Source organism: Coregonus clupeaformis, chromosome 13 (assembly GCF_020615455.1).
Source record: "Coregonus clupeaformis isolate EN_2021a chromosome 13, ASM2061545v1, whole genome shotgun sequence".
Classification (NCBI taxonomy): Eukaryota; Metazoa; Chordata; class Actinopteri; order Salmoniformes; family Salmonidae; genus Coregonus; species Coregonus clupeaformis.
In genome coordinates this window covers 19580412-19605336 of record NC_059204.1, presented here as the reverse complement: position 1 = coordinate 19605336, position 24925 = coordinate 19580412, and the positions used below count along the sequence as shown (strand labels likewise).

The 24925-nt window shown below is 43.4% G+C and overlaps 1 protein-coding gene across 2 annotated transcripts in view; it reads left to right on the top strand.

The window, feature by feature from the left end:
- The window catches only part of LOC121579416 (delta-sarcoglycan), a 286780-nt gene that overhangs the window by 247258 nt on the left and 14597 nt on the right, over positions 1–24925 (top strand). For both annotated transcript variants that reach the window (XM_041893999.2, XM_041893998.2), the window contains exons 3-5: positions 6731–6832; positions 7915–8002; positions 12457–12576. In XM_041893999.2, the coding sequence (XP_041749933.1) occupies positions 6731–6832; positions 7915–8002; positions 12457–12576 (310 nt within the window). The remainder of the gene's footprint in view (positions 1–6730; positions 6833–7914; positions 8003–12456; positions 12577–24925) is intronic.

The window sequence follows — 24925 nt, the reverse complement described above, 5'->3', positions numbered from 1 at the left end:
ATGTTATAGTCCAGAGGGAGCATACATTGTAATTTACACATCCCTGATAAAATAGACGGGACAACCTGCTGCACTATTGGCTATAGCTTTCATCACTGGGTCCAAGGACAATGCAAAATATCATAGCTCGATAGAAACATATACAGCGGAATGTACTGTAGAATAACTCAATAAAATTGCCTTTTGGAAGTGTTATACAGCGGATGACAAAGAGAGAAGAAGTGTTTTGACTGGGGGGAGGCACCATAGCAGTCATATTGAAGAGGAGGACAGAGAGTGAATAAGAGGCTTGCCTTTGTCCAGTGGATATAGTGTCTCTGCAGTAGGGGAGTAAAAAGCCTTCCCCACTCCGCTGTGGCAGAATCTATTACCTTGAAGCCAGCACTTCCCTTTGATGTTGTGCCTTGAAAACAAGGCTATTCAATCTCCCTGGTCAGATTCAATAAAGCCCGGGTGTCATAAATTTCTACATGCAGGTTTTTGTGGAATCCTGATCTAGTGGCATAGATCTGGGGGAGAGGCTAGGAGGCTAAGACCTAATTTTAAGTGTCTCGGGGAAAAACAGAATGAATGCAAACCAACAGTGACGGGGGCGCTTTAGTTTTTGCTGTCGTTTAGGAGGGGAACAAAGTTTGCAGGTTGTGGTGGGAAGTCGACTGTCCCCTGCTTTAGCGGTTTGGTCAGGTCAATTCCAGGACATTGCGTTTCATCAACATCCCAGTCAATCAACGTCCAAACTGTGTCTCTTCAACTCAGAGAGAGCACTGTCGCACAGTTAAGGCTTGAGCGTGACAGTCAATGCCTCTTCTCAGAACCTCTCTCAGCCTCTCTCATATCCGCTCGGGAAAAAATTATAACTGTTTACAATTAGCTGTGGAGAGATGAGATATTAAGGGGCGATAATTGTGCTGTTTGGTCTTGTATCACGAGCCATCCATTACAGCTCAGCAACCGTAGGGGAGGCGGCTCTAGTATGTTCTGGCACAGCGGTTTGTCTATTCACATAACAATCACTGTCACGGCACGCCTCGAGTCAGCACTCCTACAGGGGGCTCAGGGTGGTGTTGGGAGGACCAGATGAATATGAAGTTAATATGAAATCCATAACAGATGATGGTGATGAGTGGCAGAGGGGAGGCTGGAGAAAAGTAATGAAGCCCCCTCTCTTACAGTGGGGAAAAAAAGTATTTAGTCAGCCACCAATTGTGCAAGTTCTCCCACTTAAAAAGATGAGAGAGGCCTGTAATTTTCATCATAGGTACATGTCAACTATGACAGACAAAATGAGAATTTTTTCCCCAGAAAAATCACATTGTCGGATTTTTAATGAATTTATTTGCAAATTATGGTGGAAAATAAGTATTTGGTCAATAACAAAAGTTTCTCAATACTTTGTTATATACCCTTTGTTGGCAATGACACAGGTCAAATGTTTTCTGTAAGTCTTCACAAGGTTTTCACACACTGTTGCTGGTATTTTGGCCCATTCCTCCATGCAGATCTCCTCTAGCTAGAGCAGTGATGTTTTGGGGCTGTCGCTGGGCAACACGGACTTTCAACTCCCTCCAAAGATTTTCTATGGGGTTGAGATCTGGAGACTGGCTAGGCCACTCCAGGACCTTGAAATGCTTCTTACGAAGCCACTCCTTCGTTGCCCGGGCGGTGTGTTTGGGATCATTGTCATGCTGAAAGACCCAGCCACGTTTCATCTTCAATGCCCTTGCTGATGGAAGGAGGTTTTCACTCAAAATCTCACGATACATGGCCCCATTCATTCTTTCCTTTACACGGATCAGTCGTCCTGGTCCCTTTGCAGAAAAACAGCCCCAAAGCATGATGTTTCCACCCCCATGCGTCACAGTAGGTATGGTGTTCTTTGGATGCAACTCAGCATTCTTTGTCCTCCAAACACGACGAGTTGAGTTTTTACCAAAAAGTTATATTTTGGTTTCATCTGACCATATGACATTCTCCCAATCCTCTTCTGGATCATTCAAATGCACTCTAGCAAACTTCAGATGGGCCTGGACATGTACTGGCTTAAGTAGGGGGACACGTCTTGCACTGCAGGATTTGAGTCCCTGGCGGCGTAGTGTGTTACTGATGGTAGGCTTTGTTACTTTGGTCCCAGCTCTCTGCAGGTCATTCACTAGGTCCCCCCGTGTGGTTCTGGGATTTTTGCTCACCGTTCTTGTGATCATTTTGACCCCACGGGGTGAGATCTTGCGTGGAGCCCCAGTTCGAGGGAGATTATCAGTGGTCTTGTATGTCTTCCATTTCCTAATAATTGCTCCCACAGTTGATTTCTTCAAACCAAGCTGCTTACCTATTGCAGATTCAGTCTTCCCAGCCTGGTGCAGGTCTACAATTTTGTTTCTGGTGTCCTTTGACAGCTCTTTGGTCTTGGCCATAGTGGAGTTTGGAGTGTGACTGTTTGAGGTTGTGGACAGGTGTATTTTATACTGATAACAAGTTCAAACAGGTGCCATTAATACAGGTAACGAGTGGAGGACAGAGGAGCCTCTTAAAGAAGAAGTTACAGGTCTGTGAGAGCCAGAAATCTTGCTTGTTTGTAGGTGACCAAATACTTATTTTCCACCATAATTTGCAAATAAATTCATTAAAAATCCTACAATGTGATTTTCTGGATTTGTTTTCCTCAATTTGTCTGTCATAGTTGACGTGTACCTATGATGAAAATTACAGGCCTCTCTCATCTTTTTAAGTGGGAGAACTTGCACAATTGGTGGCTGACTAAATACTTTTTTTCCCCACTGTAGCTAAATCATACAGCCAACACTTTGGCTGTTACAATAACCAAACAGTTGGATAAATGTGATGTATGACAGGAGTGGATGTTGCATGCAATTTCAATGTTGCTTTGTGTATCAGCAAATTTGTTTGAGATAATCTCACTGCAATACTGCTCACTGTGTCCATGTTGCTTGACATAAGTGTTTTCAAAGAACCGTCAGTCAAGGTGAGCTCCCCATCCACTCAGCCTACTAGCTCCCTGCCTACTCAGTCTGTATTTTCTCCCTCATAGTTTGACATAAGACAAAAGTATTTTATTCTAATTTTCATTCACATCTTGCATTATCTGAGAGTAGAATCATTTTTCGGCAGTTGAATCATTGCAATGAATCAAACATTTGTTTTGATTAAACGGGGAAGGAATGTTCATTAATAATTTAAACTCTAATTACTGACAGTAATATGTTGTCATGCAGAGATTCCTCTAACAAAGAAGTACTGTCTCTCCCAGTACAATAGATCCTGTGCAATGACAAATCATTTCCTCTGTTAGTCACAAAGGTCATGTTTAAATCATCCCACTATTTGTTCTTGCTTCTAGTGATGGGGGAATAAGTTACATGTTTATGCTGTCATTAGATAACAGCCCTGAGGTCCCTCAATATTGACATTATGAATCATAGTGATCTCAAAGCGCCGCACACACAGCTTGGCTCTGCTCAGCGGGTGGGTCACCTGTCCTGATACATGTGCATTCTTTAGCTAAAGAGGGCGGACAACCTCCTGATTCAGATAAGATCTAGCGGCTTGGCGGAAAATACCCTTAACAGGTGTTGACAAGGAGCAGCGTTGTTTTGGCTGCATGCTCCGCTCCTGCTTGCTCACCACCGTCCCTCAAAGTCACATCAAGAGATGGAATCTATATCTTAGCCAGGGCCACTGTCGAACAGACACCCACACAGGCAGAAAGGCAGGCAGGCAGGCACGCACACATGCACGCACACACACACATACACACACATACACACACACACACACATACTAAACATACAAGCTACACACAAGCCACACACGCAACATCCCACACTCTCGGGTCCACAATTAATATCAAACTCCCAGAGCAGTGACAGTCGTGCCTGGGTGTTTTGAGTGGAAATCAATTTACTCCTTGATGCTGCATAAACTGTGGCATGCAAGTGGAGGTTTGTTGACTCCTGACAGACCGGAGTGGTGTGGAGCGGGGAGAGGAGAGTAGAGGAAAGCGAGAGCGGTGAAGACACACCTGAGTGTTCTGGGGCCCCTCTGTCAACGAACGCCTCTTTGCATTATTCATGACATGCCTCCTGCCTGTCCTCCCCGGCTGCACCGCACCACTCTGCACCGTACCACTCACTCAGAAGAGAGGGGGGGAGACAGAGAGAGGGGGAAGGAGTGAGGGAGAGAGAGAGGGGGGAGGAGGGAGAGGAAAAGGGAAGGAGAGAGACAGAGAGACAGAGGGCGCTGGCTGTAGTACTCCTATACCCAAACACAGTCATGAAGAAGTTGTTGGCATAACACTACAGCCAGAACGTTTCTGGTACAGTAGGTTAGGGATTATGGTTTCAAATTGTCCAGGGGTTACCAAGGTTGTTAAGACCTTTCCTCTGTTTTGTCAAACATTTTGCTTACCCATTAAAGCATTGGAATAGCGTTTTGAGTATATCATGCAAACCAAATGGTAACCTGATGAAAAACTCTCCCTTTCCGTTATGTGGATGTTTTTTGTTAGCTGTGTTACTCTCACGTTGAGCTCTTTTGGGAGAGGTATGCAACCCTCACAAAATCTGTGGAATTCGAGTTTCTTACCCAGAGTTCCTACCCAATGCCATCACTACAGCAAAGCTCAGATGCTCCATCTCTGAGGATGTGAGATTTTGTAACAGAGGGAGAGATGAAGGATGAAGAAGTGACTGTACATTTTAAACTATTCAGGTAGTGTATGAAATGGAAGAGCTACGGGGGTAACGAGTCCATAATATTACAGTAAAACCAGGAAGAGTGAATCTGCGTCTTTAATGTGAATCAGTGGTTGAATCTGATGATGAAGACACTTTCCTCTATGGAGCAAAGGTGGAAATACTGCAGATTGGCAAAATGTATTGCACTAGTCGTCATATAGGCTATTATCTTCTTCAAAGTGTCTACGCTACTTACATTTAGCAGCAATATCATCTCATATGGTTTGCCGATCTACAGGATAGAGATACATATTCACGCCACGTTCAGGTCTCACTTACTTTAAACTTCTCACTATCTTGACAGAATTCTAATAGAGAAGGTAGAAAGTGTTGGGTAGAGGCGAGAAGGCATTTTAAAGCATTCAGATCCAGAGGGTTTGCGCAGGTCTTGATCTCCATTTGGGAATGCTCCTCAGAACTCCTCAGGATCAAAGATGTTGAAAAACAAAGAGGCTCTGTTTCTCCTGATGATCACATGAAGGGATAGAGAGAGATAGAGAGCTCCTGTCTGTTATCAGACAAGGCACTCATCTTCACAGTGATCCACCACGCTTATTTATTGACCAGGGGAAGCAAAGGTCAAAGTCAAACCTGTTGGAATCAAAGCAGCTCTGTGAAATCCTCTCTGGTCTCCAAAGCTCCCTTCATTGTTGTTTAATATATCCTTTAGTCTGACATGATTCAGTAACACACATAAACAGATAGGGGCTTTGTGAACACTGTTCAGTGACTGTCATTGGGGTATTTATACCTGTACTGCAGCTAGCTGATTTATGCCAATATTGTTGATGTTCTGTTGATCAAGATCAACGTCAAGATGTTTGTATCCAAAGAAGTATGGATGGGATTAATTAATGATATGTGTTCATTTTGTCTAAAAATTCAGGGACGTAACTAGGGTTTGAGGAAGAATAGAAATGCAGTAATAGAGCTTAAACTTTTTTTTTAAATGTCCCCCCCTACCCGCGAAAAACCCAGCAGCGTTCCAGTTCTTGACACAAACCGGTGTGCCTGGCACCTACTACCATACCCCGTTCAAAGGAACTTAAATATTTTCTCTTGCCCATTTACCCTCTGAATGGCACACATAAAAATCCTTCTTTAACCCTTTGACGCGTACGATCACATATTTGTGATCATTGTTGAGTGGTCCCTGCAGCTACCATTGCAAATATGTGATTGGAACAGTAGCAACAGAATGTATGATTCAACAAATGCGTCTAAACAGCATTGTTGTCTGAAAACCATCTAAACAATGTTTTGTACTGATGGGAAATAAAGGTCTTCACAACTTAATTAATACATTTCACCTTTTATTGTAAAAGATAAATGCAAACTTCATCATCCAAGCATCACACGGAACACATCCACAGCCAAACTCATTCCATAAACCAGTCTAAATAACATGTTGCACTGACAAAAAACAAAACATAAGTTAGCAACCTAACAGCTAGACTTGTTTACAATGTACCACATCTCTCGTGTGCACAAGGGATAAATGTAATATTGTTTAGAAAATAGATACTTGTCAGCTAAGCTTAAAGCAGCCAAATTGTGTTGTGTGACAAAACTGCACATTTTAGAGTGGCCTTTTATTGTCTCCAGCAGAAGGTGTACCGGTGTAATGATCATGCTGTTCAATCAGCTTCTTGGCAAAGGAGGAATGCTCACTAACAGGGATGTAAACAAATGTGTGCACACAATTTGAGAGAAATAAGCTTTTTGTGCATATGGAAAATTTCTGGGATATTATATTTCAGCACATAAAACATGGGACAAACACTTTACATGTTGCATCTATATTTTTGTTCAGTGTAAAAAATTATATGAGGTCCAAACCTCGGTGTCCTCATATGGAGTTACAGCTATGTACACATGGAATATTTATGTCTTTGTTTTATCAGCAACAGATGGAACCATCTCAACTCATACCCAAATAAATATTGACCATATCCTATTCCTTCTCTCTTTCTCTACAGGATGGTATGGGCAACTTAAGAATAACGGAGAAGGGTCTGAAACTGGAGGGGGACTCTGAGTTTCTCCAACCTCTGTATGCCAAAGAAATTCAGTCCAGACCAGTAAGTACTGCCACTACCACTTCTACTTCCACCACCATAGAATTACGAAGGAGAGTAGTATCAGAGAGAGGTGATGTCATAGGAGATGGAGCGATAGACGCTCACTCACACTCTGCCTGGCAGTAATAATACCACAGAGCATGCATTGGATGAATAGCTTGATAATGTGCGGGCTTTATCTAGTCTGTCTCACACCAGCAAAGAGAGAGAGAGCAGGCCAGCCACGGTGGAGGTGAGCGGAATAGTCATTATTGACAGGGGTGAAAAATGGGAGAAGATAAATTGTTCGGTCCAGGGGGATACAGAGAAAGAGAGAATACCCGAAGCAAGGATCCTCTGTACTGCTTTTCTCCTCCATCTCTCTCTCTTGTTCCTCCCTCTTTCTCTCTCTCTCTCACTCTCTCTCCTATTATTCTCTCTGTCTCCCCCCTCTCACAGTCTGAGTAGGTGATATTAATGATGCCTTACAGAGAGACTGTTAATTACATGGTATACTGTATTAACAGGGATGAGAGGGGGCATGGGGGATCAAGGTTACTGCAGTCCAATAGACACATACGCATACGTATGCATGATACTGTAGTAGGACAAAGAGTCTTGAAGGCCAGAAATGCCCTTCCATGAATTGCAAGAACCATTCCTTCTTGTGCCAGGTGGGCCTGATATACTAAAATAACTATATTCCCACGGAACCTATTAATTTGAATCTCATGTGCTGAACCACATTGTTAAAGTGATCTGTCAATTCAGGAATATCAATATTTTGCTTATTTACTGTGTTGCGTAGGAACCTTGATAAGCATGGAGGGACATCATATTATCTAAAATATACATGAGATGCATTATCATGCCGACTTTAAGCACATCACAATGGCTGGCTGCTATCTTTAATTAAGAAGTTGACTGAAGCATGAAAGATTACTCAGGCTTCAGATGTGATATGCATTCCAGATTGGCTAATGGAAATGGAAATCTATAAAACATACAGTCCTAATTACACACTCATGCTGAGCACCAGGGTCACTATTGGGGGTTTGTGTGTTGTGGAGTGCATTGTTTGTTTACCTGCTTTGTCTCCATAGGGCAGCCCACTGTTCCTGCAGTCCTCCAAAAATGTGTCCGTCAATATCCTAAATGGAAAGAATCAGCTGGTCACACAACTTATTGCAGGTAATATTAAACAACACAACAGGAGGCAGTCACACATCCATGGAGGGTGTGTCCTAATATGGACATCGTACAAAACAATGCAAATCCATTTACTTGGACTAGAGTTCTATTCAGCAGACACAAAAAGAACAGAAAATAGTTTGCTCCAATTAGTTGTTTTTCCCTGCTGTTTGTTGTACTATCAATAACAGTTTGTTTTGGTGTAGGGGCTGTGTTTTTTCTAGTTTTCTAGTTTTTTCTAGCCTGTAGTTATAGTTCAGTAATTGTCTCTTTGCATAAATCAAGGATTCTTGAAAGACGGGACAATATCTTCATTTTTTTTTTCTCTCTTCTTAATATTAACAACATTTTAATATATATATTTTGATAGACCAAAGAAATCAGCTATCACACCATGTAAAGGAGCAACCTCCCAATGCTTTTTTTGTTCATAAATTGCAACTAACTGGATTTATGTAAACTCCGTCAGACACCATAAAAGGCATTTCATTTTGTGCATTTATTGTCAAACAAGTGTTTAATTATAACATTAAATTATTCAAATATGTAATACAAATCTCCACCCTTCTTTTGGTTTTATTTTATAGTGCTATATAAAGCTCTAGGGCTAATTTCGTTAGCATTTTGGCATGTTTTTCTAGATTCAGAACATAACAAAAACATTTAGAAAGCAAACATTATCCCTTGGATCTAGCACAGAATATACATCAATAGTTTAAGCATATGTTGCAGAACAGTTATTAAAATATTTTCAGAATGTTGACAAAAAGATAGATCTTATGTCACGATTCTCTAAAGCAGAACCCAGAAGCAGACCAGGACAAGGTGAGTAGAACGAAGGTGAGTATTTATTTACAGACTCAAATGTGGAAGCAGAATAATCCAGGAGACGGAGCGGGCAGCGGAGGTGAGTTGGTGGGATTGAATAGGCAGAGCCAATGGTGTCACAGAAGCCACCGACGACCAGGCAGGGGTGGGGTGACTGTTCCGGGAGAATGACTGTAGACAGAGTAAACGGAGGTGAGTACACGGCAAGCAAAAAGTACAGAACAACAAAACTAACTCTAGTAAACTTGAGGCTGATATGCTGACACAACATACTGTTCATGGCTAACGATCCGGCAGGGAATGGATGTCAGGTCAGAGCTTATGAAGTGGAGAGGTGATGATCAGGACCAGGTGTGCAGATAGCTGATGAGATGCAGGTGCGGGTAATAGAGAGATCTCCCGCCTAGCTTCATCGCCTGGCAACCAGACAGGGTGCGTTCAGGAACCTCAGGAAACAGACTCCAGAACAGAAAACAGGCAACACAGGCAGAAACAGACTCAGGAAGCGGGATTCATGACATCTTAAGGGGGTTAGCCATCAGTGATGGAGTTGACAAGCCAATTAAGGTTTTGACAACAAATACAGTGAGGGAAAAAAAGTATTTGATCCCCTGCTGATTTTGTACGTTTGCCCACTGACAAAGAAATTATCAGTCTATAATTTTAATGGTAGGTTTATTTCCAGAAAAACGCATGTCAAAAATGTTATAAATTTATTTGCATTTTAATGAGGGAATTAAGTATTTTACCCCCTCTCTCAATCAGAAAGATTTCTGGCTCCCAGGTGTCTTTTATACAGGTAACGAGCTGAGATTAGGAGCACACTCTTAAAGGGAGTGCTCCTAATCTCAGCTTGTTACCTGTATAAAAGACACCTGTCCACAGCAGCAATCAATCAATCAGATTCCAAACTCTCCACCATGGCCAAGACCAAAGAGCTCTCCAAGGATGTCAGGGACAAGATTGTAGACATACACAAGGCTGGAATGGGCAACAAGACCATCGCCAAGCAGCTTGGTGAGAAGGTGACAACAGTAGGTGCGATTATTCGCAAATGGAAGAAACACAAAATAACTGTCAATCTCCCTCGGCCTAGGGCTCCATGCAAGATCTCACCTCGTGGAGTTGCAATGATCATGAGAACGGTGAGGAATCAGCCCAGAACTACACGGGAGGATCTTGTCAATGATCTCAAGGCAGCTGGGACTATAGTCACCAAGAAAACAATTGGTAACACACTACACTGTGAAGGACTGAAATCCTGCAGCGCCCACAAGGTCCACCTGCTCAAGAAAGCACATATACAGGCCCGTCTGAAGTTTGCCAATGAAAATCTGAATGATTCAGAAGGGGAACTGGGTGAAAGTGTTGTCGTCAAATGAGACCAAAATCAAGCTCTTTGGCATCAACTCAACTCACCGTGTTTGGAGGAGGAGGAATGCTGCCTATGACCCCAAGAACACCATCCCCACTGTCAAACATGGAGGTGGAAACATTATGCTTTGGGGGTGTTTTTCTGCTAAGGGGACAGGACAACTTCACCGCATCAAAGGGATGATGGACGGGGTCATGTACCGTCAAATCTTGGGTGAGAACCTCCTTCCCTCAGCCAGGGCATTGAAAATGGGTCATGGATGGGTATTCCAGCATGACAATGACCCAAAACACACGGCCAAGGCAACAAAGGAGTGGCTCAAGAAGAAGCACATTAAGGTCCTGGAGTGGCCTAGCCAGTCTCCAGATCTTAATCCCATAGACAATCTGTGGAGGGAGCTGAAGGTTCGAGTTGCCAAACGTCAGCCTTGAAACCTTAATGACTTGGAGAAGATCTGCAAAGAGGAGTGGGACAAAATCCCTCCTGAGATGTGTGCAAACCTGGTGGCCAACTACAAGAAACGTCTGACCTCTGTGATTGCCAACAAGGGTTTTGTCACCAAGTACTAAGTCATGTTTTGCAGAGGGGTCAAATACGTACAGTGGGGGAAAAAAGTATTTAGTCAGCCACCAATTGTGCAAGTTCTCCCACTTAAAAAGATGAGAGAGGCCTGTAATTTTCATCATAGGTACACGTCAACTATGACAGACAAAATGAGATTTTTTTTCTTCAGAAAATCACATTGTCGGATTTTTAATGAATTTATTTGTTAATTATGGTGGAAAATAAGTATTTGGTCAATAACAAAAGTTTCTCAATACTTTGTTATATACCCTTTGTTGGCAATGACACAGGTCAAACGTTTTCTGTAAGTCTTCAAGGTTTTCACACACTGTTGCTGGTATTTTGGCCCATTCCTCCATGCAGATCTCCTCTAGAGCAGTGATGTTTTGGGGCTGTCGCTGGGCAACATGGACTTTCAACTCCCTCCAAAGATGTTCTATGGGGTTGAGATCTGGAGACTGGCTAGGCCACTCCAGGACCTTGAAATGCTTCTTACGAAGCCACTCCTTCGTTGCCCGGGCGGTGTGTTTGGGATCATGCTGAAAGACCCAGCCACGTTTCATCTTCAATGCCCTTGCTGATGGAAGGAGGTTTTCTCTCAAAATCTCACAATACCTGGCCCCATTCATTCTTTCCTTTACACGGATCAGTCGTCCTGGTCCCTTTGCAGAAAAACATTCCCAAAGCATGATGTTTCCACCCCCATGCGTCACAGTAGGTATGGTGTTCTTTGGATGCAACTCAGCATTCTTTGTCCTCCAAACACGACGAGTTGAGTTTTTACCAAAAAGTTATATTTTGGTTTCATCTGACCATATGACATTCTCCCAATCCTCTTCTGGATCATCCAAATGCACTCTAGCAAACTTCAGACGGGCCTGGACATGTACTGGCTTAAGCAGTGGGACACGTCTGGCACTGCAGGATTTGAGTCCCTGGCGGCGTAGTGTGTTACTGATGGTAGGCTTTGTTACTTTGGTCCCAGCTCTCTGCAGGTCATTCACTAGGTCCCCCCGTGTGGTTCTGGGATTTTTGCTCACCGTTCTTGTGATCATTTTGACCCCACGGGGTGAGATCTTGCGTGGAGCCCCAGATCGTGGGAGATTATCAGTGGTCTTGTATGTCTTCCATTTCCTAATAATTGCTCCCACAGTTGATTTCTTCAAACCAAGCTGCTTACCTATTGCAGATTCAGTCTTCCCAGCCTGGTGCAGGTCTACAATTTTGTTTCTGGTGTCCTTTGACAGCTCTTTGGTCTTGGCCATAGTGGAGTTTGGAGTGTGACTGTTTGAGGTTGTGGACAGGTGTCTTTTATACTGATAACAAGTTCAAACAGGTGCCATTAATACAGGTAACGAGTGGAGGACAGAGGAGCCTCTTAAAGAAGAAGTTACAGGTCTGTGAGAGCCAGAAATCTTGCTTGTTTGTAGGTGACCAAATACTTATTTTCCACCATAATTTGCAAATAAATTCATTAAAAATCCTACAATGTGATTTTCTGGAATTTTTTTCCTCAATTTGTCTGTCATAGTTGACGTGTACCTATGATGAAAATTACAGGCCTCTCTCATCTTTTTAAGTGGGAGAACTTGCACAATTGGTGGCTGACTAAATACTTTTTTCCCCCACTGTAGCAGCCACCTGTTTAACTTCACTGACTTTTCCTAAAACCTTTTGCCCTGTCCAGGATCCAGTGGAGTGCGTGCACGAGGGAAGATGTTGGAGGTGAAATCCAGCACAGGGAAGCTACTGTTCTCTGCTGATGACCAGGAGGTGGTGGTGGGAGCAGAGAGGCTACGGGTGACGGGTGAGTTAATGAAACAGACACTACATCATCCTCAACAGTCTACTAGCAGTTTATGAACAAGAGTTTTAAACTTGACTGGATTTACACTGTTCAAGTGTTTAGAGGCTGAATTGAGAGATCTAAAGTGTGGCGTTCTTTTGGATGAATGATTATTAACAGTGTAATCACGTTACAATTAATTGAAATTTAGTAAAAACAAGCTGGCATTTGACAGACAAAGACACATAATAATTGCCAACAATTTTCACAGGATAGCTTGCATTTGAAGAACAGCCGAACATACTGTAAATTAGACTACAAGATTTAAAATACTCTTTAAGTCAGAGTTTCTATAGGGGAGGATGTGTGAGTCTGTATTATTTAGATTAGAAGAAATCATCCAACCATGTTGAACAAGAACAGATTCAGTCCCTTTTTTTGTTGTATAACATTGTAATTTGAGTAAGAAGAAAAAAAGGATTTAGACAGCCACTCACAATGTATAGACTACCAATCGCTGTCCATTTTGCTAAAATTGCGATATCTAATCGATTATAGGCTTTCTGTGGTGACAGGGCGTTTAGCCTTTAGCTTTGCTTTAGCTAATGGATACATGTTTATTGATATGCCTATTTGGTCATCATTTTATCATGTTAAGCCTAACATTTCATGAAGCTATTACACGGTGGCGCAATGCTGCCATTTATTTAGACTGCTGGCTGTTGGCAATAATGTAATTACTTGTTCAGTTATTAAAATTGGAAATTCAAACATTGCAGATTGTAAAATAAATGTTCGATGCCACAGCATAGTAATCAGCTACCAATAGATTTTTTTTGTGTGTCCTGTATAAGTGTTCTGTATAGCCTACCTGAACCTGCATAACATGAGCGGTCCTCGCGCTTTCTCCCAGCTTGGTGCGTAAAACCAATCTATTAATGCCAAATAATACAGTCAGTCCACCCTCAAAACACTAGCTTACTGGGGATTGTTTCATTATACAGTATATAGGTGCGATTTAGCTTCAATTTATAAACTTTTTTATAAAAATCACACAACAAACAGCCCAACAATGAGGAAAAAAGTAGTCTGTTTAAGGATACATTCAGCCACTATTTATTGTTGAAATGTTTTCACCATGGCCTGTAGGTCCAGCTTGCGGGCCGACTGTTTTCTATACTGAGTATTGCCAACCCAGACAGTCTTTCCTGAGACATTGTGCATTATATGTCCATTGCGCTGCACACAATTTAAACGTAGTCTTGAATGAGTCATGCCAAGATATACCAGAGGTAAGGGACTGTTGATATTGCAACCAGACGACCTGCCCCCAGAGCTTCCTATACAGTTACTCTTTCTGTAACGTGTCGAGGCCGGCAATTAAGGAGAATGAGAGGCTCAATTAAAGATGATGCAGAACTGCTATATTTGAAGAACCGCTGTACACTCCTTTCTGCCCAGTTTCCCTGATGTTGCTACGGCAATCAAGCTGTTTATACCATCCCTGTAACTGTCGCTTCTGCAGAGAGATCGTTTTCATAAAGAACTACCTACGAAGAATTAGGCTCTTGGCCTGATATGCGCTTTTGAACACCTGAATAAGCTCCACTCATTGCACTGGCGCCCTCGTAGCCTTGACCACAGCATTTGTTCAACGACATCCCCTTACATTCAATCAGAACTCTCAGCCAGAGTTCATTACCCCAGCAACCTCAGCTAAGCAGTGGGATGCAGAGAGAGAAAGGGAGGGAGGGAGGGGTACAGAGAGAGAGAGGGAGAAGAAAAGTAGTGATGATTTGCCAGTTACTCCATTTATCTGCAGCCCTTTTTGATGGGGCTGCCTAGAGCCACAGGGTTCATCAAACGCCTTGGCAACCACAGTCATTAGTAGAAAGGACTTCTTAGTTCTAAAAAGGCCTCTGTTGTACTGAAAGTTTCTGTGCATTCGTGTGGGCGGGCATGCAGTCATACTGTATGTGTGTGTATGTGAGTGCATGTATGTGCACGCGTGTGTGTGTGCGCGCGCGCGTGCATGTGTGCATGCGTGTGTGCATGTGTGTGTCCTTTTGTGTCTGTGTACTTGCTTGTGTGTGCATGTGCGTGTCTGTGTGTTCACTCCGAACCGTGCCAAACAACATGTATCCATAAATATAGCCAATGATCTCAGGCCTGACCCTTCTCCTTCCGTCATTCCATCCATCAGGCAGGATGAAGTGAAGCCAGATTCCTATAAAACTGCCATATGCCATTACCAAATGAATGCTTCTGTCCAAACCAATAAAATACATAATTATGCTGAGCATTTAACTTTAATTGGCCCAACTGAGGTAATTGGAAATCTATGATAGAGCTTTCACTGCCTTCATTAGGCCTTTATTGCACTATCTACAGTGAACAGTGATCCAGGAACCCTCAGCTTCCAATGAGTAATAGGGGAGGTGTTCGGAATCATGCTAACTTAGCAATTTGTCACTAGCTGTGATATGAGGGATATCAAGATCTGTAAAAAGCTAATCAACCCCCTGAAATTATTGGATGATGTTTTACACAAGAGCGACAGGTGCTGCATCCAGAGAACATAACTAGCGACTTTGGGATAAGAATATACTGTAGCTTTTGATTGCAGGCAAAATGAAAATGTTTAATGTCATCAAAACAATCTGCGACTTAAATGTGGCTGTAAATTGGCTTTTAGAGGCAAATATTACATTTGATTGTTTTATTCAAGTGTCTCGCTTTTTAACACAAGGCTCAATCAGTGCTGCCAGGTAACACTTGATTACAGTGTTCTGCAACCCTTTCAAGATGGTCTCAAAGATGAGCGATGCTATATAAAGCCAAAGTTCTGTAACTGTGTCTGAAAGCAATGAAGTGGAAATATAAAGCTTGACACTTGAGGAAAACACAAGTGAAATATTTCTGACAAGAGCATTATTGGAAGTGAGTTTGATTGTGATCCTCGAGATGCCTCCCTCAGAATGGATTATTGTCCAATGAGAGACCCCAGAGAGACTGCACGGCTGTATTATGATATCAACACTTGATTTGGCTGTTTAATACCCTGCTGTAATGCAATTCAAAGTTTACCTGTTTACTGTTGTTGTTACTCAACTTCTTCAAGTTCCGCACTAGGTGGATAGATATTTTGGAGCAAGATGCCATTGTGGAGCGGAATAATGTCATTAATTGTCAGCTTGTCAGTTACAGCAAATGTTTTCACCTGTGTGAGTATAATTAGGGTAATACTGAATAGTCACACAAACCAGAAGGACCAAAGCAGTTGTATACTGTACATAAGGCCACACACTGTGCACGCTGGAGAACTTTAATCAAGATCTAGAGAGCTGAGGCCAAATGGCAGTGTGCATACGGTCTCGTGAGCCAGCCCCGTACAGTACAGGAGCGCAACCAGCAGTCTACAGCGATCCTCATTGTCTTCCCTAGGAAACCAAACCTAATCAATTACACAAGAAAAACCATGAGAGAAAGGAATGAATTAGCCCGGAATGAGAGGACACAATGGAGCACTCCTCTGTGGTAATTAAAATATGCTTGGAACAGGGAATTCTGGGATTGTCAATGGAGCAGGCTCAATAGAGTATTCTCATATTCCCTCCATCCCTCTCCATCCCCCTCTCTCCACTCATCATCACAACCGTAATTAGCAGGAATCCACAGAATAATGACATTACCTGCATTGATTTGACTCAATTATAGCCCATTAGACTCACTGCAGTGGAGGCTAATTCAAATTGAATGGCACACTTAATAATCACAACAGTACTCTGATGAGTGTAGGAGGAGCCCAGAAACAGATATGGTATTAATAGATAGCCTAGTTTGGAGAAATGCTCACCAAGTTATTAGCATGGCACAGATGATAATGTGGCAAACCCAATTTTAGATGCTACAGTGGGGGATGTCAATGTGGATTGAGAGAAGCAACTTGCAGAAAGTAGTCCCATCCGTCAGTGATGTGTCTGTCTCACATTAACCACATCACCCAGTGAGTGATCGCTACGCCAGTCCAGATGTTTGATCTGACAGATGGGGGAGACAATGCCAACTCCATAATATTTTTTACAATCCCTAGTCCGTAATATGACACCCGTGAGAGAAAATGGGAAATGAGTCTGTTAAACGCAATGTTTAATTCATATCAGGTTTATGAGGAGAGCATGATACAGATACAGATATGGCCATGTGGCCAAACAACCATGCCTTTATTTACATCCTGTCTACTGTATCTATCATGGTGGCCTTCAGACTTTCAGCTGTGATGTGTATTACAGTGTGTGACTGCTGGAGAGCCACTTGACCTGACCTCAGTTTCCTTCTTCAGCCAGTCTCTAATTACTGTATAGGGCTAGGGTCACATCCACTCCTGGTGGGTGGCTACCTGGCAGTGGTGATCCAGACTGCTGATAATGGGGTCATGACCCTACAGCACATGACCAGCGGCCTCATTACAGTGGACTGGTTGACCTGGTTTGTTAGGGGTCACAGGACATTGTCTTGCTCCTGGTGCTGTATGTTGTGATTCCACTGCTAATGTGAACAATGACCAGTAGAGCACATGGGGTGCAGTGGTCTATAGCCTATGGCACTATTCTTCCTAGGGTTAGTTTAGTTTTCAGATGTCTGGTATAAAAAGAGAGAGTTATGGAAATATGACAGTAATGACAACCTTACTTAATTTATGTTTCACTCTCTGCATTGCCATCAAAATTACAGCTGAGTCATTCCCAATTCATCCATTTCACTTCATTCTCTTCCTTGGTTGATTCCCTCTCTCTCTCTCCCTGTGTGTGGCTCCAGCTTGCAGTAATAAGATCATAAAGAGCAGCTGGGAGTAACTGTGTGACAAGTGTCATACCTGAAATGAATATAGGGCGCGAGAGGGAGACTACATTTCACCGTTTGATCAGGTCTGAATGGAGAATATGCTTTGTATTTTGACCATTGGATTTATGTCAGGTGACCATGCTAAGTAGATGATAAAGAATCCATAAAAGCCAGTGAGTTATATCCTCTGCTTTACCTGAGCCTCTTCCTAGGGCTTGGTTTCACGGTCCACATAAATCTAGCCCGCCACTGGTCTGGTCACAAAGCTAGATTAGATTGTAACCATGGAGTCAGTACAGTCCTGGGGTTTTACAGCGCTGAGCACCCGGCAGAGCCATTTGCAAAATCATGGCGGCATTGTTTGCCTTTCAAGTCTTGTTTCTGTCAATGACACCCTAAGACCTGCATTACAGATGTTTAATGTGTTTCTTCTCATCTTTAGGATATATAATTCCTGTCAAGGCGATGTGAGAGAGAAGATGCTCTAGGTGTATACCTTGTCTCCAATAGCAATATTATCCAACTGCATCCACCACTGATCCATAATAACTAATGGTATATGTGAACATGGATAGCTTTGGTAATGGGCTAAAATGTAAGCCTGCAGCTGAGAATCTTTAAAGGTCCAATGCAGACGTTTTTATCTCAATATCAAATCATTTCTGGGTAACAATCCTCCGAAGGTCTGGTCAAGGACACACACACACGCACACATACAGCCACAGCCCACTACAAACACACACCCGCAAACACCCTCCACACGTACAAACATACACTCAACAGTGTGATCACACTGTCCCAGAGTGAACCTGTTTTTCCACACAGCACAGTTATGAGTTCCACAACTCCATGTATGGCTCCATGCTGCTGGGGTGACAAATGGCCTGGTGGCAGAGGAGGATGTTATTGGCACCACACTGTTCTCTCATCCCGTTCCCTCTCCCTCTACCAGGCACCTGCTCCGGGTGTGAGCACTGCAGTTTGTGCCTATAAACCGGTCGACCAGATGATAGTAGAGTAGTTAAAAGACACTATGAAATCAAGATGTTGCAAGTACAGTAAGTACAGTAACTGTAAGTCGCTTTTATCCAAAGCGACTTACAGTCATGTGTGCATACATTTTTACGAATGGGTGGTCCCGGGGATCGAACCCACTACCCTGGCGTTACAAGCGCCATGCTCTACCAATTGAGCTACAGAGGACCACATAAAAAAATGGAAGGAGACATGCATAGTGAAAATACATGTAGATAACCTATGGGCCTACATTTACTTACAACCGTGCATTCAAAATAATCAGCTACAAACGAAATATGTTCTGGTGTATTAAACATACATTTCACGCCATTTGCGGTAGTGTCCTTAAAATACTTGACTTCTTGTTTTTACTAACAAGCTATGTCTGTCACGCTCTGGCTCCGGGACTGTGTATTTTGAGCCAGGGTGTGTTCATTTGGTTGTGTTGTATTTGGTTGTGTTTCATTGTTTGGTCGTGTGACTCCCAATCAGTGGTAACGAGTGTCAGCTGTCGGCTCGTTATCTCTGATTGGGAGCCATATTTAAACTGTCAGTGTTCACCTTAGTGTTGTGGGTTTTTGTTCCTTGTCAGTCATTGTAACGGAGGACTTCACGTTTCGTCATTGTATGTTGTTTTCGTGTTTAGGCTTTAATTTAATAAAGTCATGTTCACCTTCAACGCTGCGCATTGGTCCTCCTCATTAGACGATCGTGACAGAAAAACCCACCAAGATGGGACCAAGCAGCGTGTCCAGGAGCCGTCGCCAGGGAGATCCCTCACAGATCTCCTTCGCCTCCTGGACTGGGTCAAGCCGAGTGAGGAGGAGAAGGGCTTGACACTATGGCAGAAGGGCGAGAGGCTGGCGAGGGATATGGAGACCTGGTCCACGGGTAGGAGAGACGCCCGAAAATTTTTAGGGGGGCTCACGACGTCGGACCAGCAGGAGGCCGCGATAGAGCGGCCCAGTGGGTTGCCGGAGAAGGCCGCCGGGTTACGGGGGCCACTGGTCGAAGAGGGGATGGAGGAAGTAGAGGCACGGCGAGAGGTACTGGCGTGTGTTGCCAGTCCGGTCCGGCCCGTTCCAGATCCCGGTGTAGGACCAGTGGTGTGTGTCCCCAGTACAGTCCGGCCCATCCAAGCTTCCCGCACCAAGCCAGTGGTGTGCGTCGTCAGCCCGGCTCTGCCCGTGCCTGCTCTCCGCATCAAGCCTGTGGTGCGTCTCGTCAGCCCGGCTCTGCCCGTTCCTGCTCTCCGCACCAGGTCTGTGGTGCACGTCGCCAGCCCAGTCCGGCCCATTCCTGCTACTCGCAACAAGCCAAGGGTGCGAGTCGTCAGCCGGATTCAGCCCATTCCTGCTACTCGCACCAAGCCAAGGGTGCGAGTCGTCAGCCGGATTCAGCCCATTCCTGCTACTCGCACTCAAGCCAAGGGTGCGAGTCGTCAGCCGGATTCAGCCCATTCCCTGCTACTCGCACCAAGCCAAGGGTGCGAGTCGTCAGCCGGATTCAGCCCATTCCTGCTACTCGCACTGAAAGCCAGGGATGCGAAGTCTTCAGCCTGGTGAGGCCTGTTCGGCTCCACGCACCATGCAAAGGGTGCGTATCGTCTGCCAGGTCCGGTCCATTCCTGCCTCACGCGCCAAGCCAGGGGGTGCGCGTCGGCAGTCCTGATCCAGCTAACTGGGTCAGATCGGACTGGGGACACTGCGGGGGGATTGTAGTAGGGTGGTGGTCAAGCCCGGAGCCGGAGCCGCCTCCGAGGAGCAATACCCACCCAGCCCTTCCCTATTTGGGGTGTAGGCGCGGTCGGAGTCCGCGCCTTTAGGGGGGGGTACTGTCACGCTCTGGCTCCGGGACTGTGTATTTTGAGCCAGGGTGTGTTCATTTGGTTGTTTTGTATTTGGTTGTGTTTCATTGTTTGGTCGTGTGACTCCCAATCAGTGGTAACGAGTGTCAGCTGTCGGCTCGTTATCTCTGATTGGGAGCCATATTTAAACTGTCAGTGTTCACCTTAGTGTTGTGGGTTTTTGTTCCTTGTCAGTCATTGTAACGGAGGACTTCACGTTTTCGTCATTGTTTGTTGTTTTCGTGTTTAGGCTTTAATTTAATAAAGTCATGTTCACCTTCAACGCTGCGCATTGGTCCTCCTCATTAGACGATCGTGACAATGTCCCACTGTTTAATGTATACTCCTCAGTCCCTGTTGAGCCTCGTTACGATGCAGTGTACCCTCTTCTCCTCCTCCACACCCCTGCCACTAACGCATGCATCCCACCCCTCTCTGACCTATTGCAAGAGGAGGCTGATGCTAAATGTATTTCATTATCATCTGCAGTCTACTATCCCACTGAAGCACTCTTCAACTGTACATCACGTCCAAGAACATCCTTCTCACCAACACTCAAGTACACTTTTGTTCCAGGAGCAATAGCCACTTTCACTACAAAAGGTCCACCGGGTCTTTGGACACAAATGTATGTAATTCAGGCAGATAGATAGTTCCAATTTTCCTGCATTCAGCCACCTGGAGTTTTCTCTCCCCGAGAACTGTGGCTGGATTCCTATATATAGATGCTACAATGGCGCTTCCATTAATCTGAGACAAATAGCTGTGTGTGTTATTGTTCAGTAGCAGCCACCTCCTCAGGGTAGTGTGAGGGAGACTCTGTTTAGCTCTCATTAGAATCGTATACTGCATGTACTATTTCCTAACTGAAATACTACCTTGTCTACATTACATATTACATTTTACACAGTATCTTACACATTTGTCAGCTTTTACAATTTTTTCTGATATAGAGTACCAGTCAAACGTTTGGACACACCTACTCATTCAAGGGTTTTTCTTTATTTGTACTATTTTCTACATTGTAGAATAATAGTGAAGACATCAAAACTATGAAATAACACATATGGAATCATGTAGTAACCAAAAAAGTGTTAAACAAATCAAAATACATTTTATATTCGAGATTCTTCAAATTAGCCACCCTTTGCATTGATGACAGCTTTGCACACTCTTGGCATTCTCTCAACCAGCTTCATGAGGTAGTCACCTGGAATGCATTTCAATTAACAGGTGTGCCTTGTTAAAAGCTGATTTGTGGAATTTCTTTCCTTCTTAATGCGTTTGAGGCAATCAAATTTTGTTGTGACAAGGTAGGGTTGGTATACAGAAGATAGCCCTATTTGGTAAAAGACCAAGTCCATATTATGGCAATAACAGCTCAAATAAGCAAAGAAACGACAGTCCATCATTACTTTAAGACATGAAGGTCAGGCAATATGGAAAATGTCAAGAACTTTGAAAGTTTCTTCAAGTGCAGTCGCAAAAACCATCAAGCACTATGATGAAACTGGCTCTCATGAGGACTGCCACAGGAATGGAAGACCCAGAGTTACCTCTGCTGCAGAGAATACATTCATTAGAGTTACCAGCCTCAGAAATTGCAGCCCAAATAATACCTTGTCTACATTACATATTACATTTTACACAGTATCTTACACATTTGTCAGCTTTTACAATTTTTTCTGATATAGAGTACCAGTCAAATGTTTGGACACACCTACTCATTCAAGGGTTTTTCTTTATTTGTACTATTTTCTACATTGTAGAATAATAGTGAAGACATCAAAACTATGAAATAACACATATGGAATCATGTAGTAACCAAAAAAGTGTTAAACACATCAACAAATATTTTAGATTTTAGATTATTCAAAGTAGCCACCCTTTGCCTTGATGACAGCTTTGCACACTCTTGGCATTCTCAACCAGCTTCACCTGGAATGCTTTTCCAACAGTCTTGTGCGAGTTCCCACATATACTGAGCACTTGTTGGCTGCTTTTCCTTCACTCTGCTGTCCAACTCATCCCAAACCATCTCAATTTGGTATTGGTATTTGGTATTTTTTTAGGGTCCCCATTAGCTGTTGCAAAAGCAGCAGCTACTCTTCCTGGGGTCCACACAAAACATGAAACATGACATAATACAGAACATTAATAGACGAGAACAGCTCAAGGACAGAACTACATATTTTTTTTTTAAAGGCACTCGTAGCCTACATATCAATACATACACACAAACAATCTAGGTCAAATAGGGGAGAGGCGTTGTGCCATGAGGTTGCTTTATTTGTTTTTTTTAAACCAGGTTTGCTGTTTATTTGAGCAATATGAGATGGAACGGAGTTCCATGCAATAATGGCTCTATATAATTACTGTACGCTTTCTTGAATTTGTTCTGGATTTGGGGACTGTGAAAAGACCCATGGTGGCATGTCTGGTGGGGTAAGTGTGTGTGTCAGAGCTGTGTGTAAGTTGACTATGCAACTTGGGTTGAGGTCGGGTGATTGTGGAGGCCAGGTCATCTGATGCAGCACTCCATCACTCTCCTTCTTGGTCAAATAGCCCTTACACAGCCTGGAGGTGTGTTTTGGGTCATTGTCCTGTTGAAAAACAAATGATAGTCCCACTAAGCGCAAACCAGATGGGATGGCGTATCGCTGCAGAATGCTGTGGTAGCCATGCTGGTTAAGTGTGCCTTGAACTCTAAATAAATCACAGACAGTGTCACCAGCAAAACACCCCCACACCATCACACCTCCTCCTCCATGCTTCACGGTGGGAACCACCCATGCAGAGATCATCCATTCACCTACCCTGCGTCTCACAAAGACACGGCGGTTGGAACCAAAAATCTCAAATTTGGACTCATCAGACCAAAGGACAGATTTCCACCGGTCTAATGTCCATTGCTCGTGTTTCTTGGGCCAAGCAAGTCTCTTCTTCTTATTGGTGTCCTTTAGTAGTGGTTTCTTTGCAGCAATTTGACCATGAAGGCCTGATTCACGCAGTCTCCCCTGAACAGTTGATGTTGAGATGTGTCTGTTACTTGAACTCTGTGAAGCATTTATTTGGGCTGCAATTTCTGAGGCTGGTAACTCTAATGACCGTATTATCTGCAGCAGAGGTAACTCTGGGTCTTCCATTCCTGTGGCAGTCCTCATGAGAGCCAGTTTCATCATAGTGCTTGATGGTTTTTGCGACTGCACTTGAAGAAACTTTCAAAGTTCTTGACATTTTCCATATTGCCTGACCTTCATGTCTTAAAGTAATGATGGACTGTCGTTTCTTTGCTTATTTGAGCTGTTATTGCCGTAATATGGACTTGGTCTTTTACCAAATAGGGCTATCTTCTGTATACCAACCCTACCTTGTCACAACAAAATTTGATTGCCTCAAACGCATTAAGAAGGAAAGAAATTCCACAAATCAGCTTTTAACAAGGCACACCTGTTAATTGAAATGCATTCCAGGTGACTATCTCATGAAGCTGGTTGAGAGAATGCCAAGAGTGTGCAAAGCTGTCATCAATGCAAAGGGTGGCTAATTTGAAGAATCTCGAATATAAAATGTATTTTGATTTGTTTAACACTTTTTTGGTTACTACATGATTCCATATGTGTTATTTCATAGTGTTGATGTCTTCACTATTATTCTACAATGTAGAACATAGTAAAAATAAAGAAAAACCCTTGAATGAGTAGGTGTGTCCAAACTTTTGACTGGTGCTGTACATCTATGCAATCCCGATTGATATACATCTATGCAATCACGATAGCTAAAGGTAATTTAAACATTGCTTGATCCTTTGTTTAGATACAGGTCTTCTATCATATAAGGAAGGCCTTTGAACATTCTAGTGTAAATACAGCAGCAGCTCCAGATATCAGCTCAGCTGCGGTGCTATCCCAGTTAGATCCTGCAGATGTGGAAGACCCGCAGTATATGTAATATGTGTGTGCAGCCGTAATGCCTACTGATATGTCTGGATAAACAACATCACCTCTCACTGGGAGGCCTGGTCCACACCGGCTGTGCTATATAGCCTATTTAGAAACAAGCCTCTTTCTTTGTCGTCCTTTGCCCATATACTCTTCTCCATCGCCTCCCTCCATCCCACCACCAGTCGCTATAGTAGCTATTAAGTGAATGTTTATGAGGCCTCCAAACACTAGTGATATATTCTGCTGCATGCTTCATGAGGCACTGATTGATCAGCTGGAGACTGGCGGACCAGGGTGATTGGAAAAGACGTAATGGAAACACATTGACAAAATAATTTCAGGGTGGACATTATGTGGGAAGTTGGAAATAAAACTAAAATGGCTTTATCGATCTTTCACTCAATCCGTTTATGGACGTTTATTGCCAGTGCATTACAGGATGTCACCGGGAGAGTCGGCCCAGTCCGGTTCCCAATGGAGCATTTAGTGAGAGAGTAAGTGTGTGGGTGTGAGTGTCTGTTCGTAAAAGCATTTGTGCGCGTGTCTGTGCCTTTGTATGAAAGTCGAATAAAGTTCACAAGGTGATGTGTAAATGAAAGTGAGAAGATATTGATCAAGTGACTCCCATAGGCAGGCTATTGATTCAAGGCCATGCAGATCGTCAGTGATGTGTATGCCGAGGAACTTGAAGCTTTCCACCTGCTGCTTTCCACCTGCT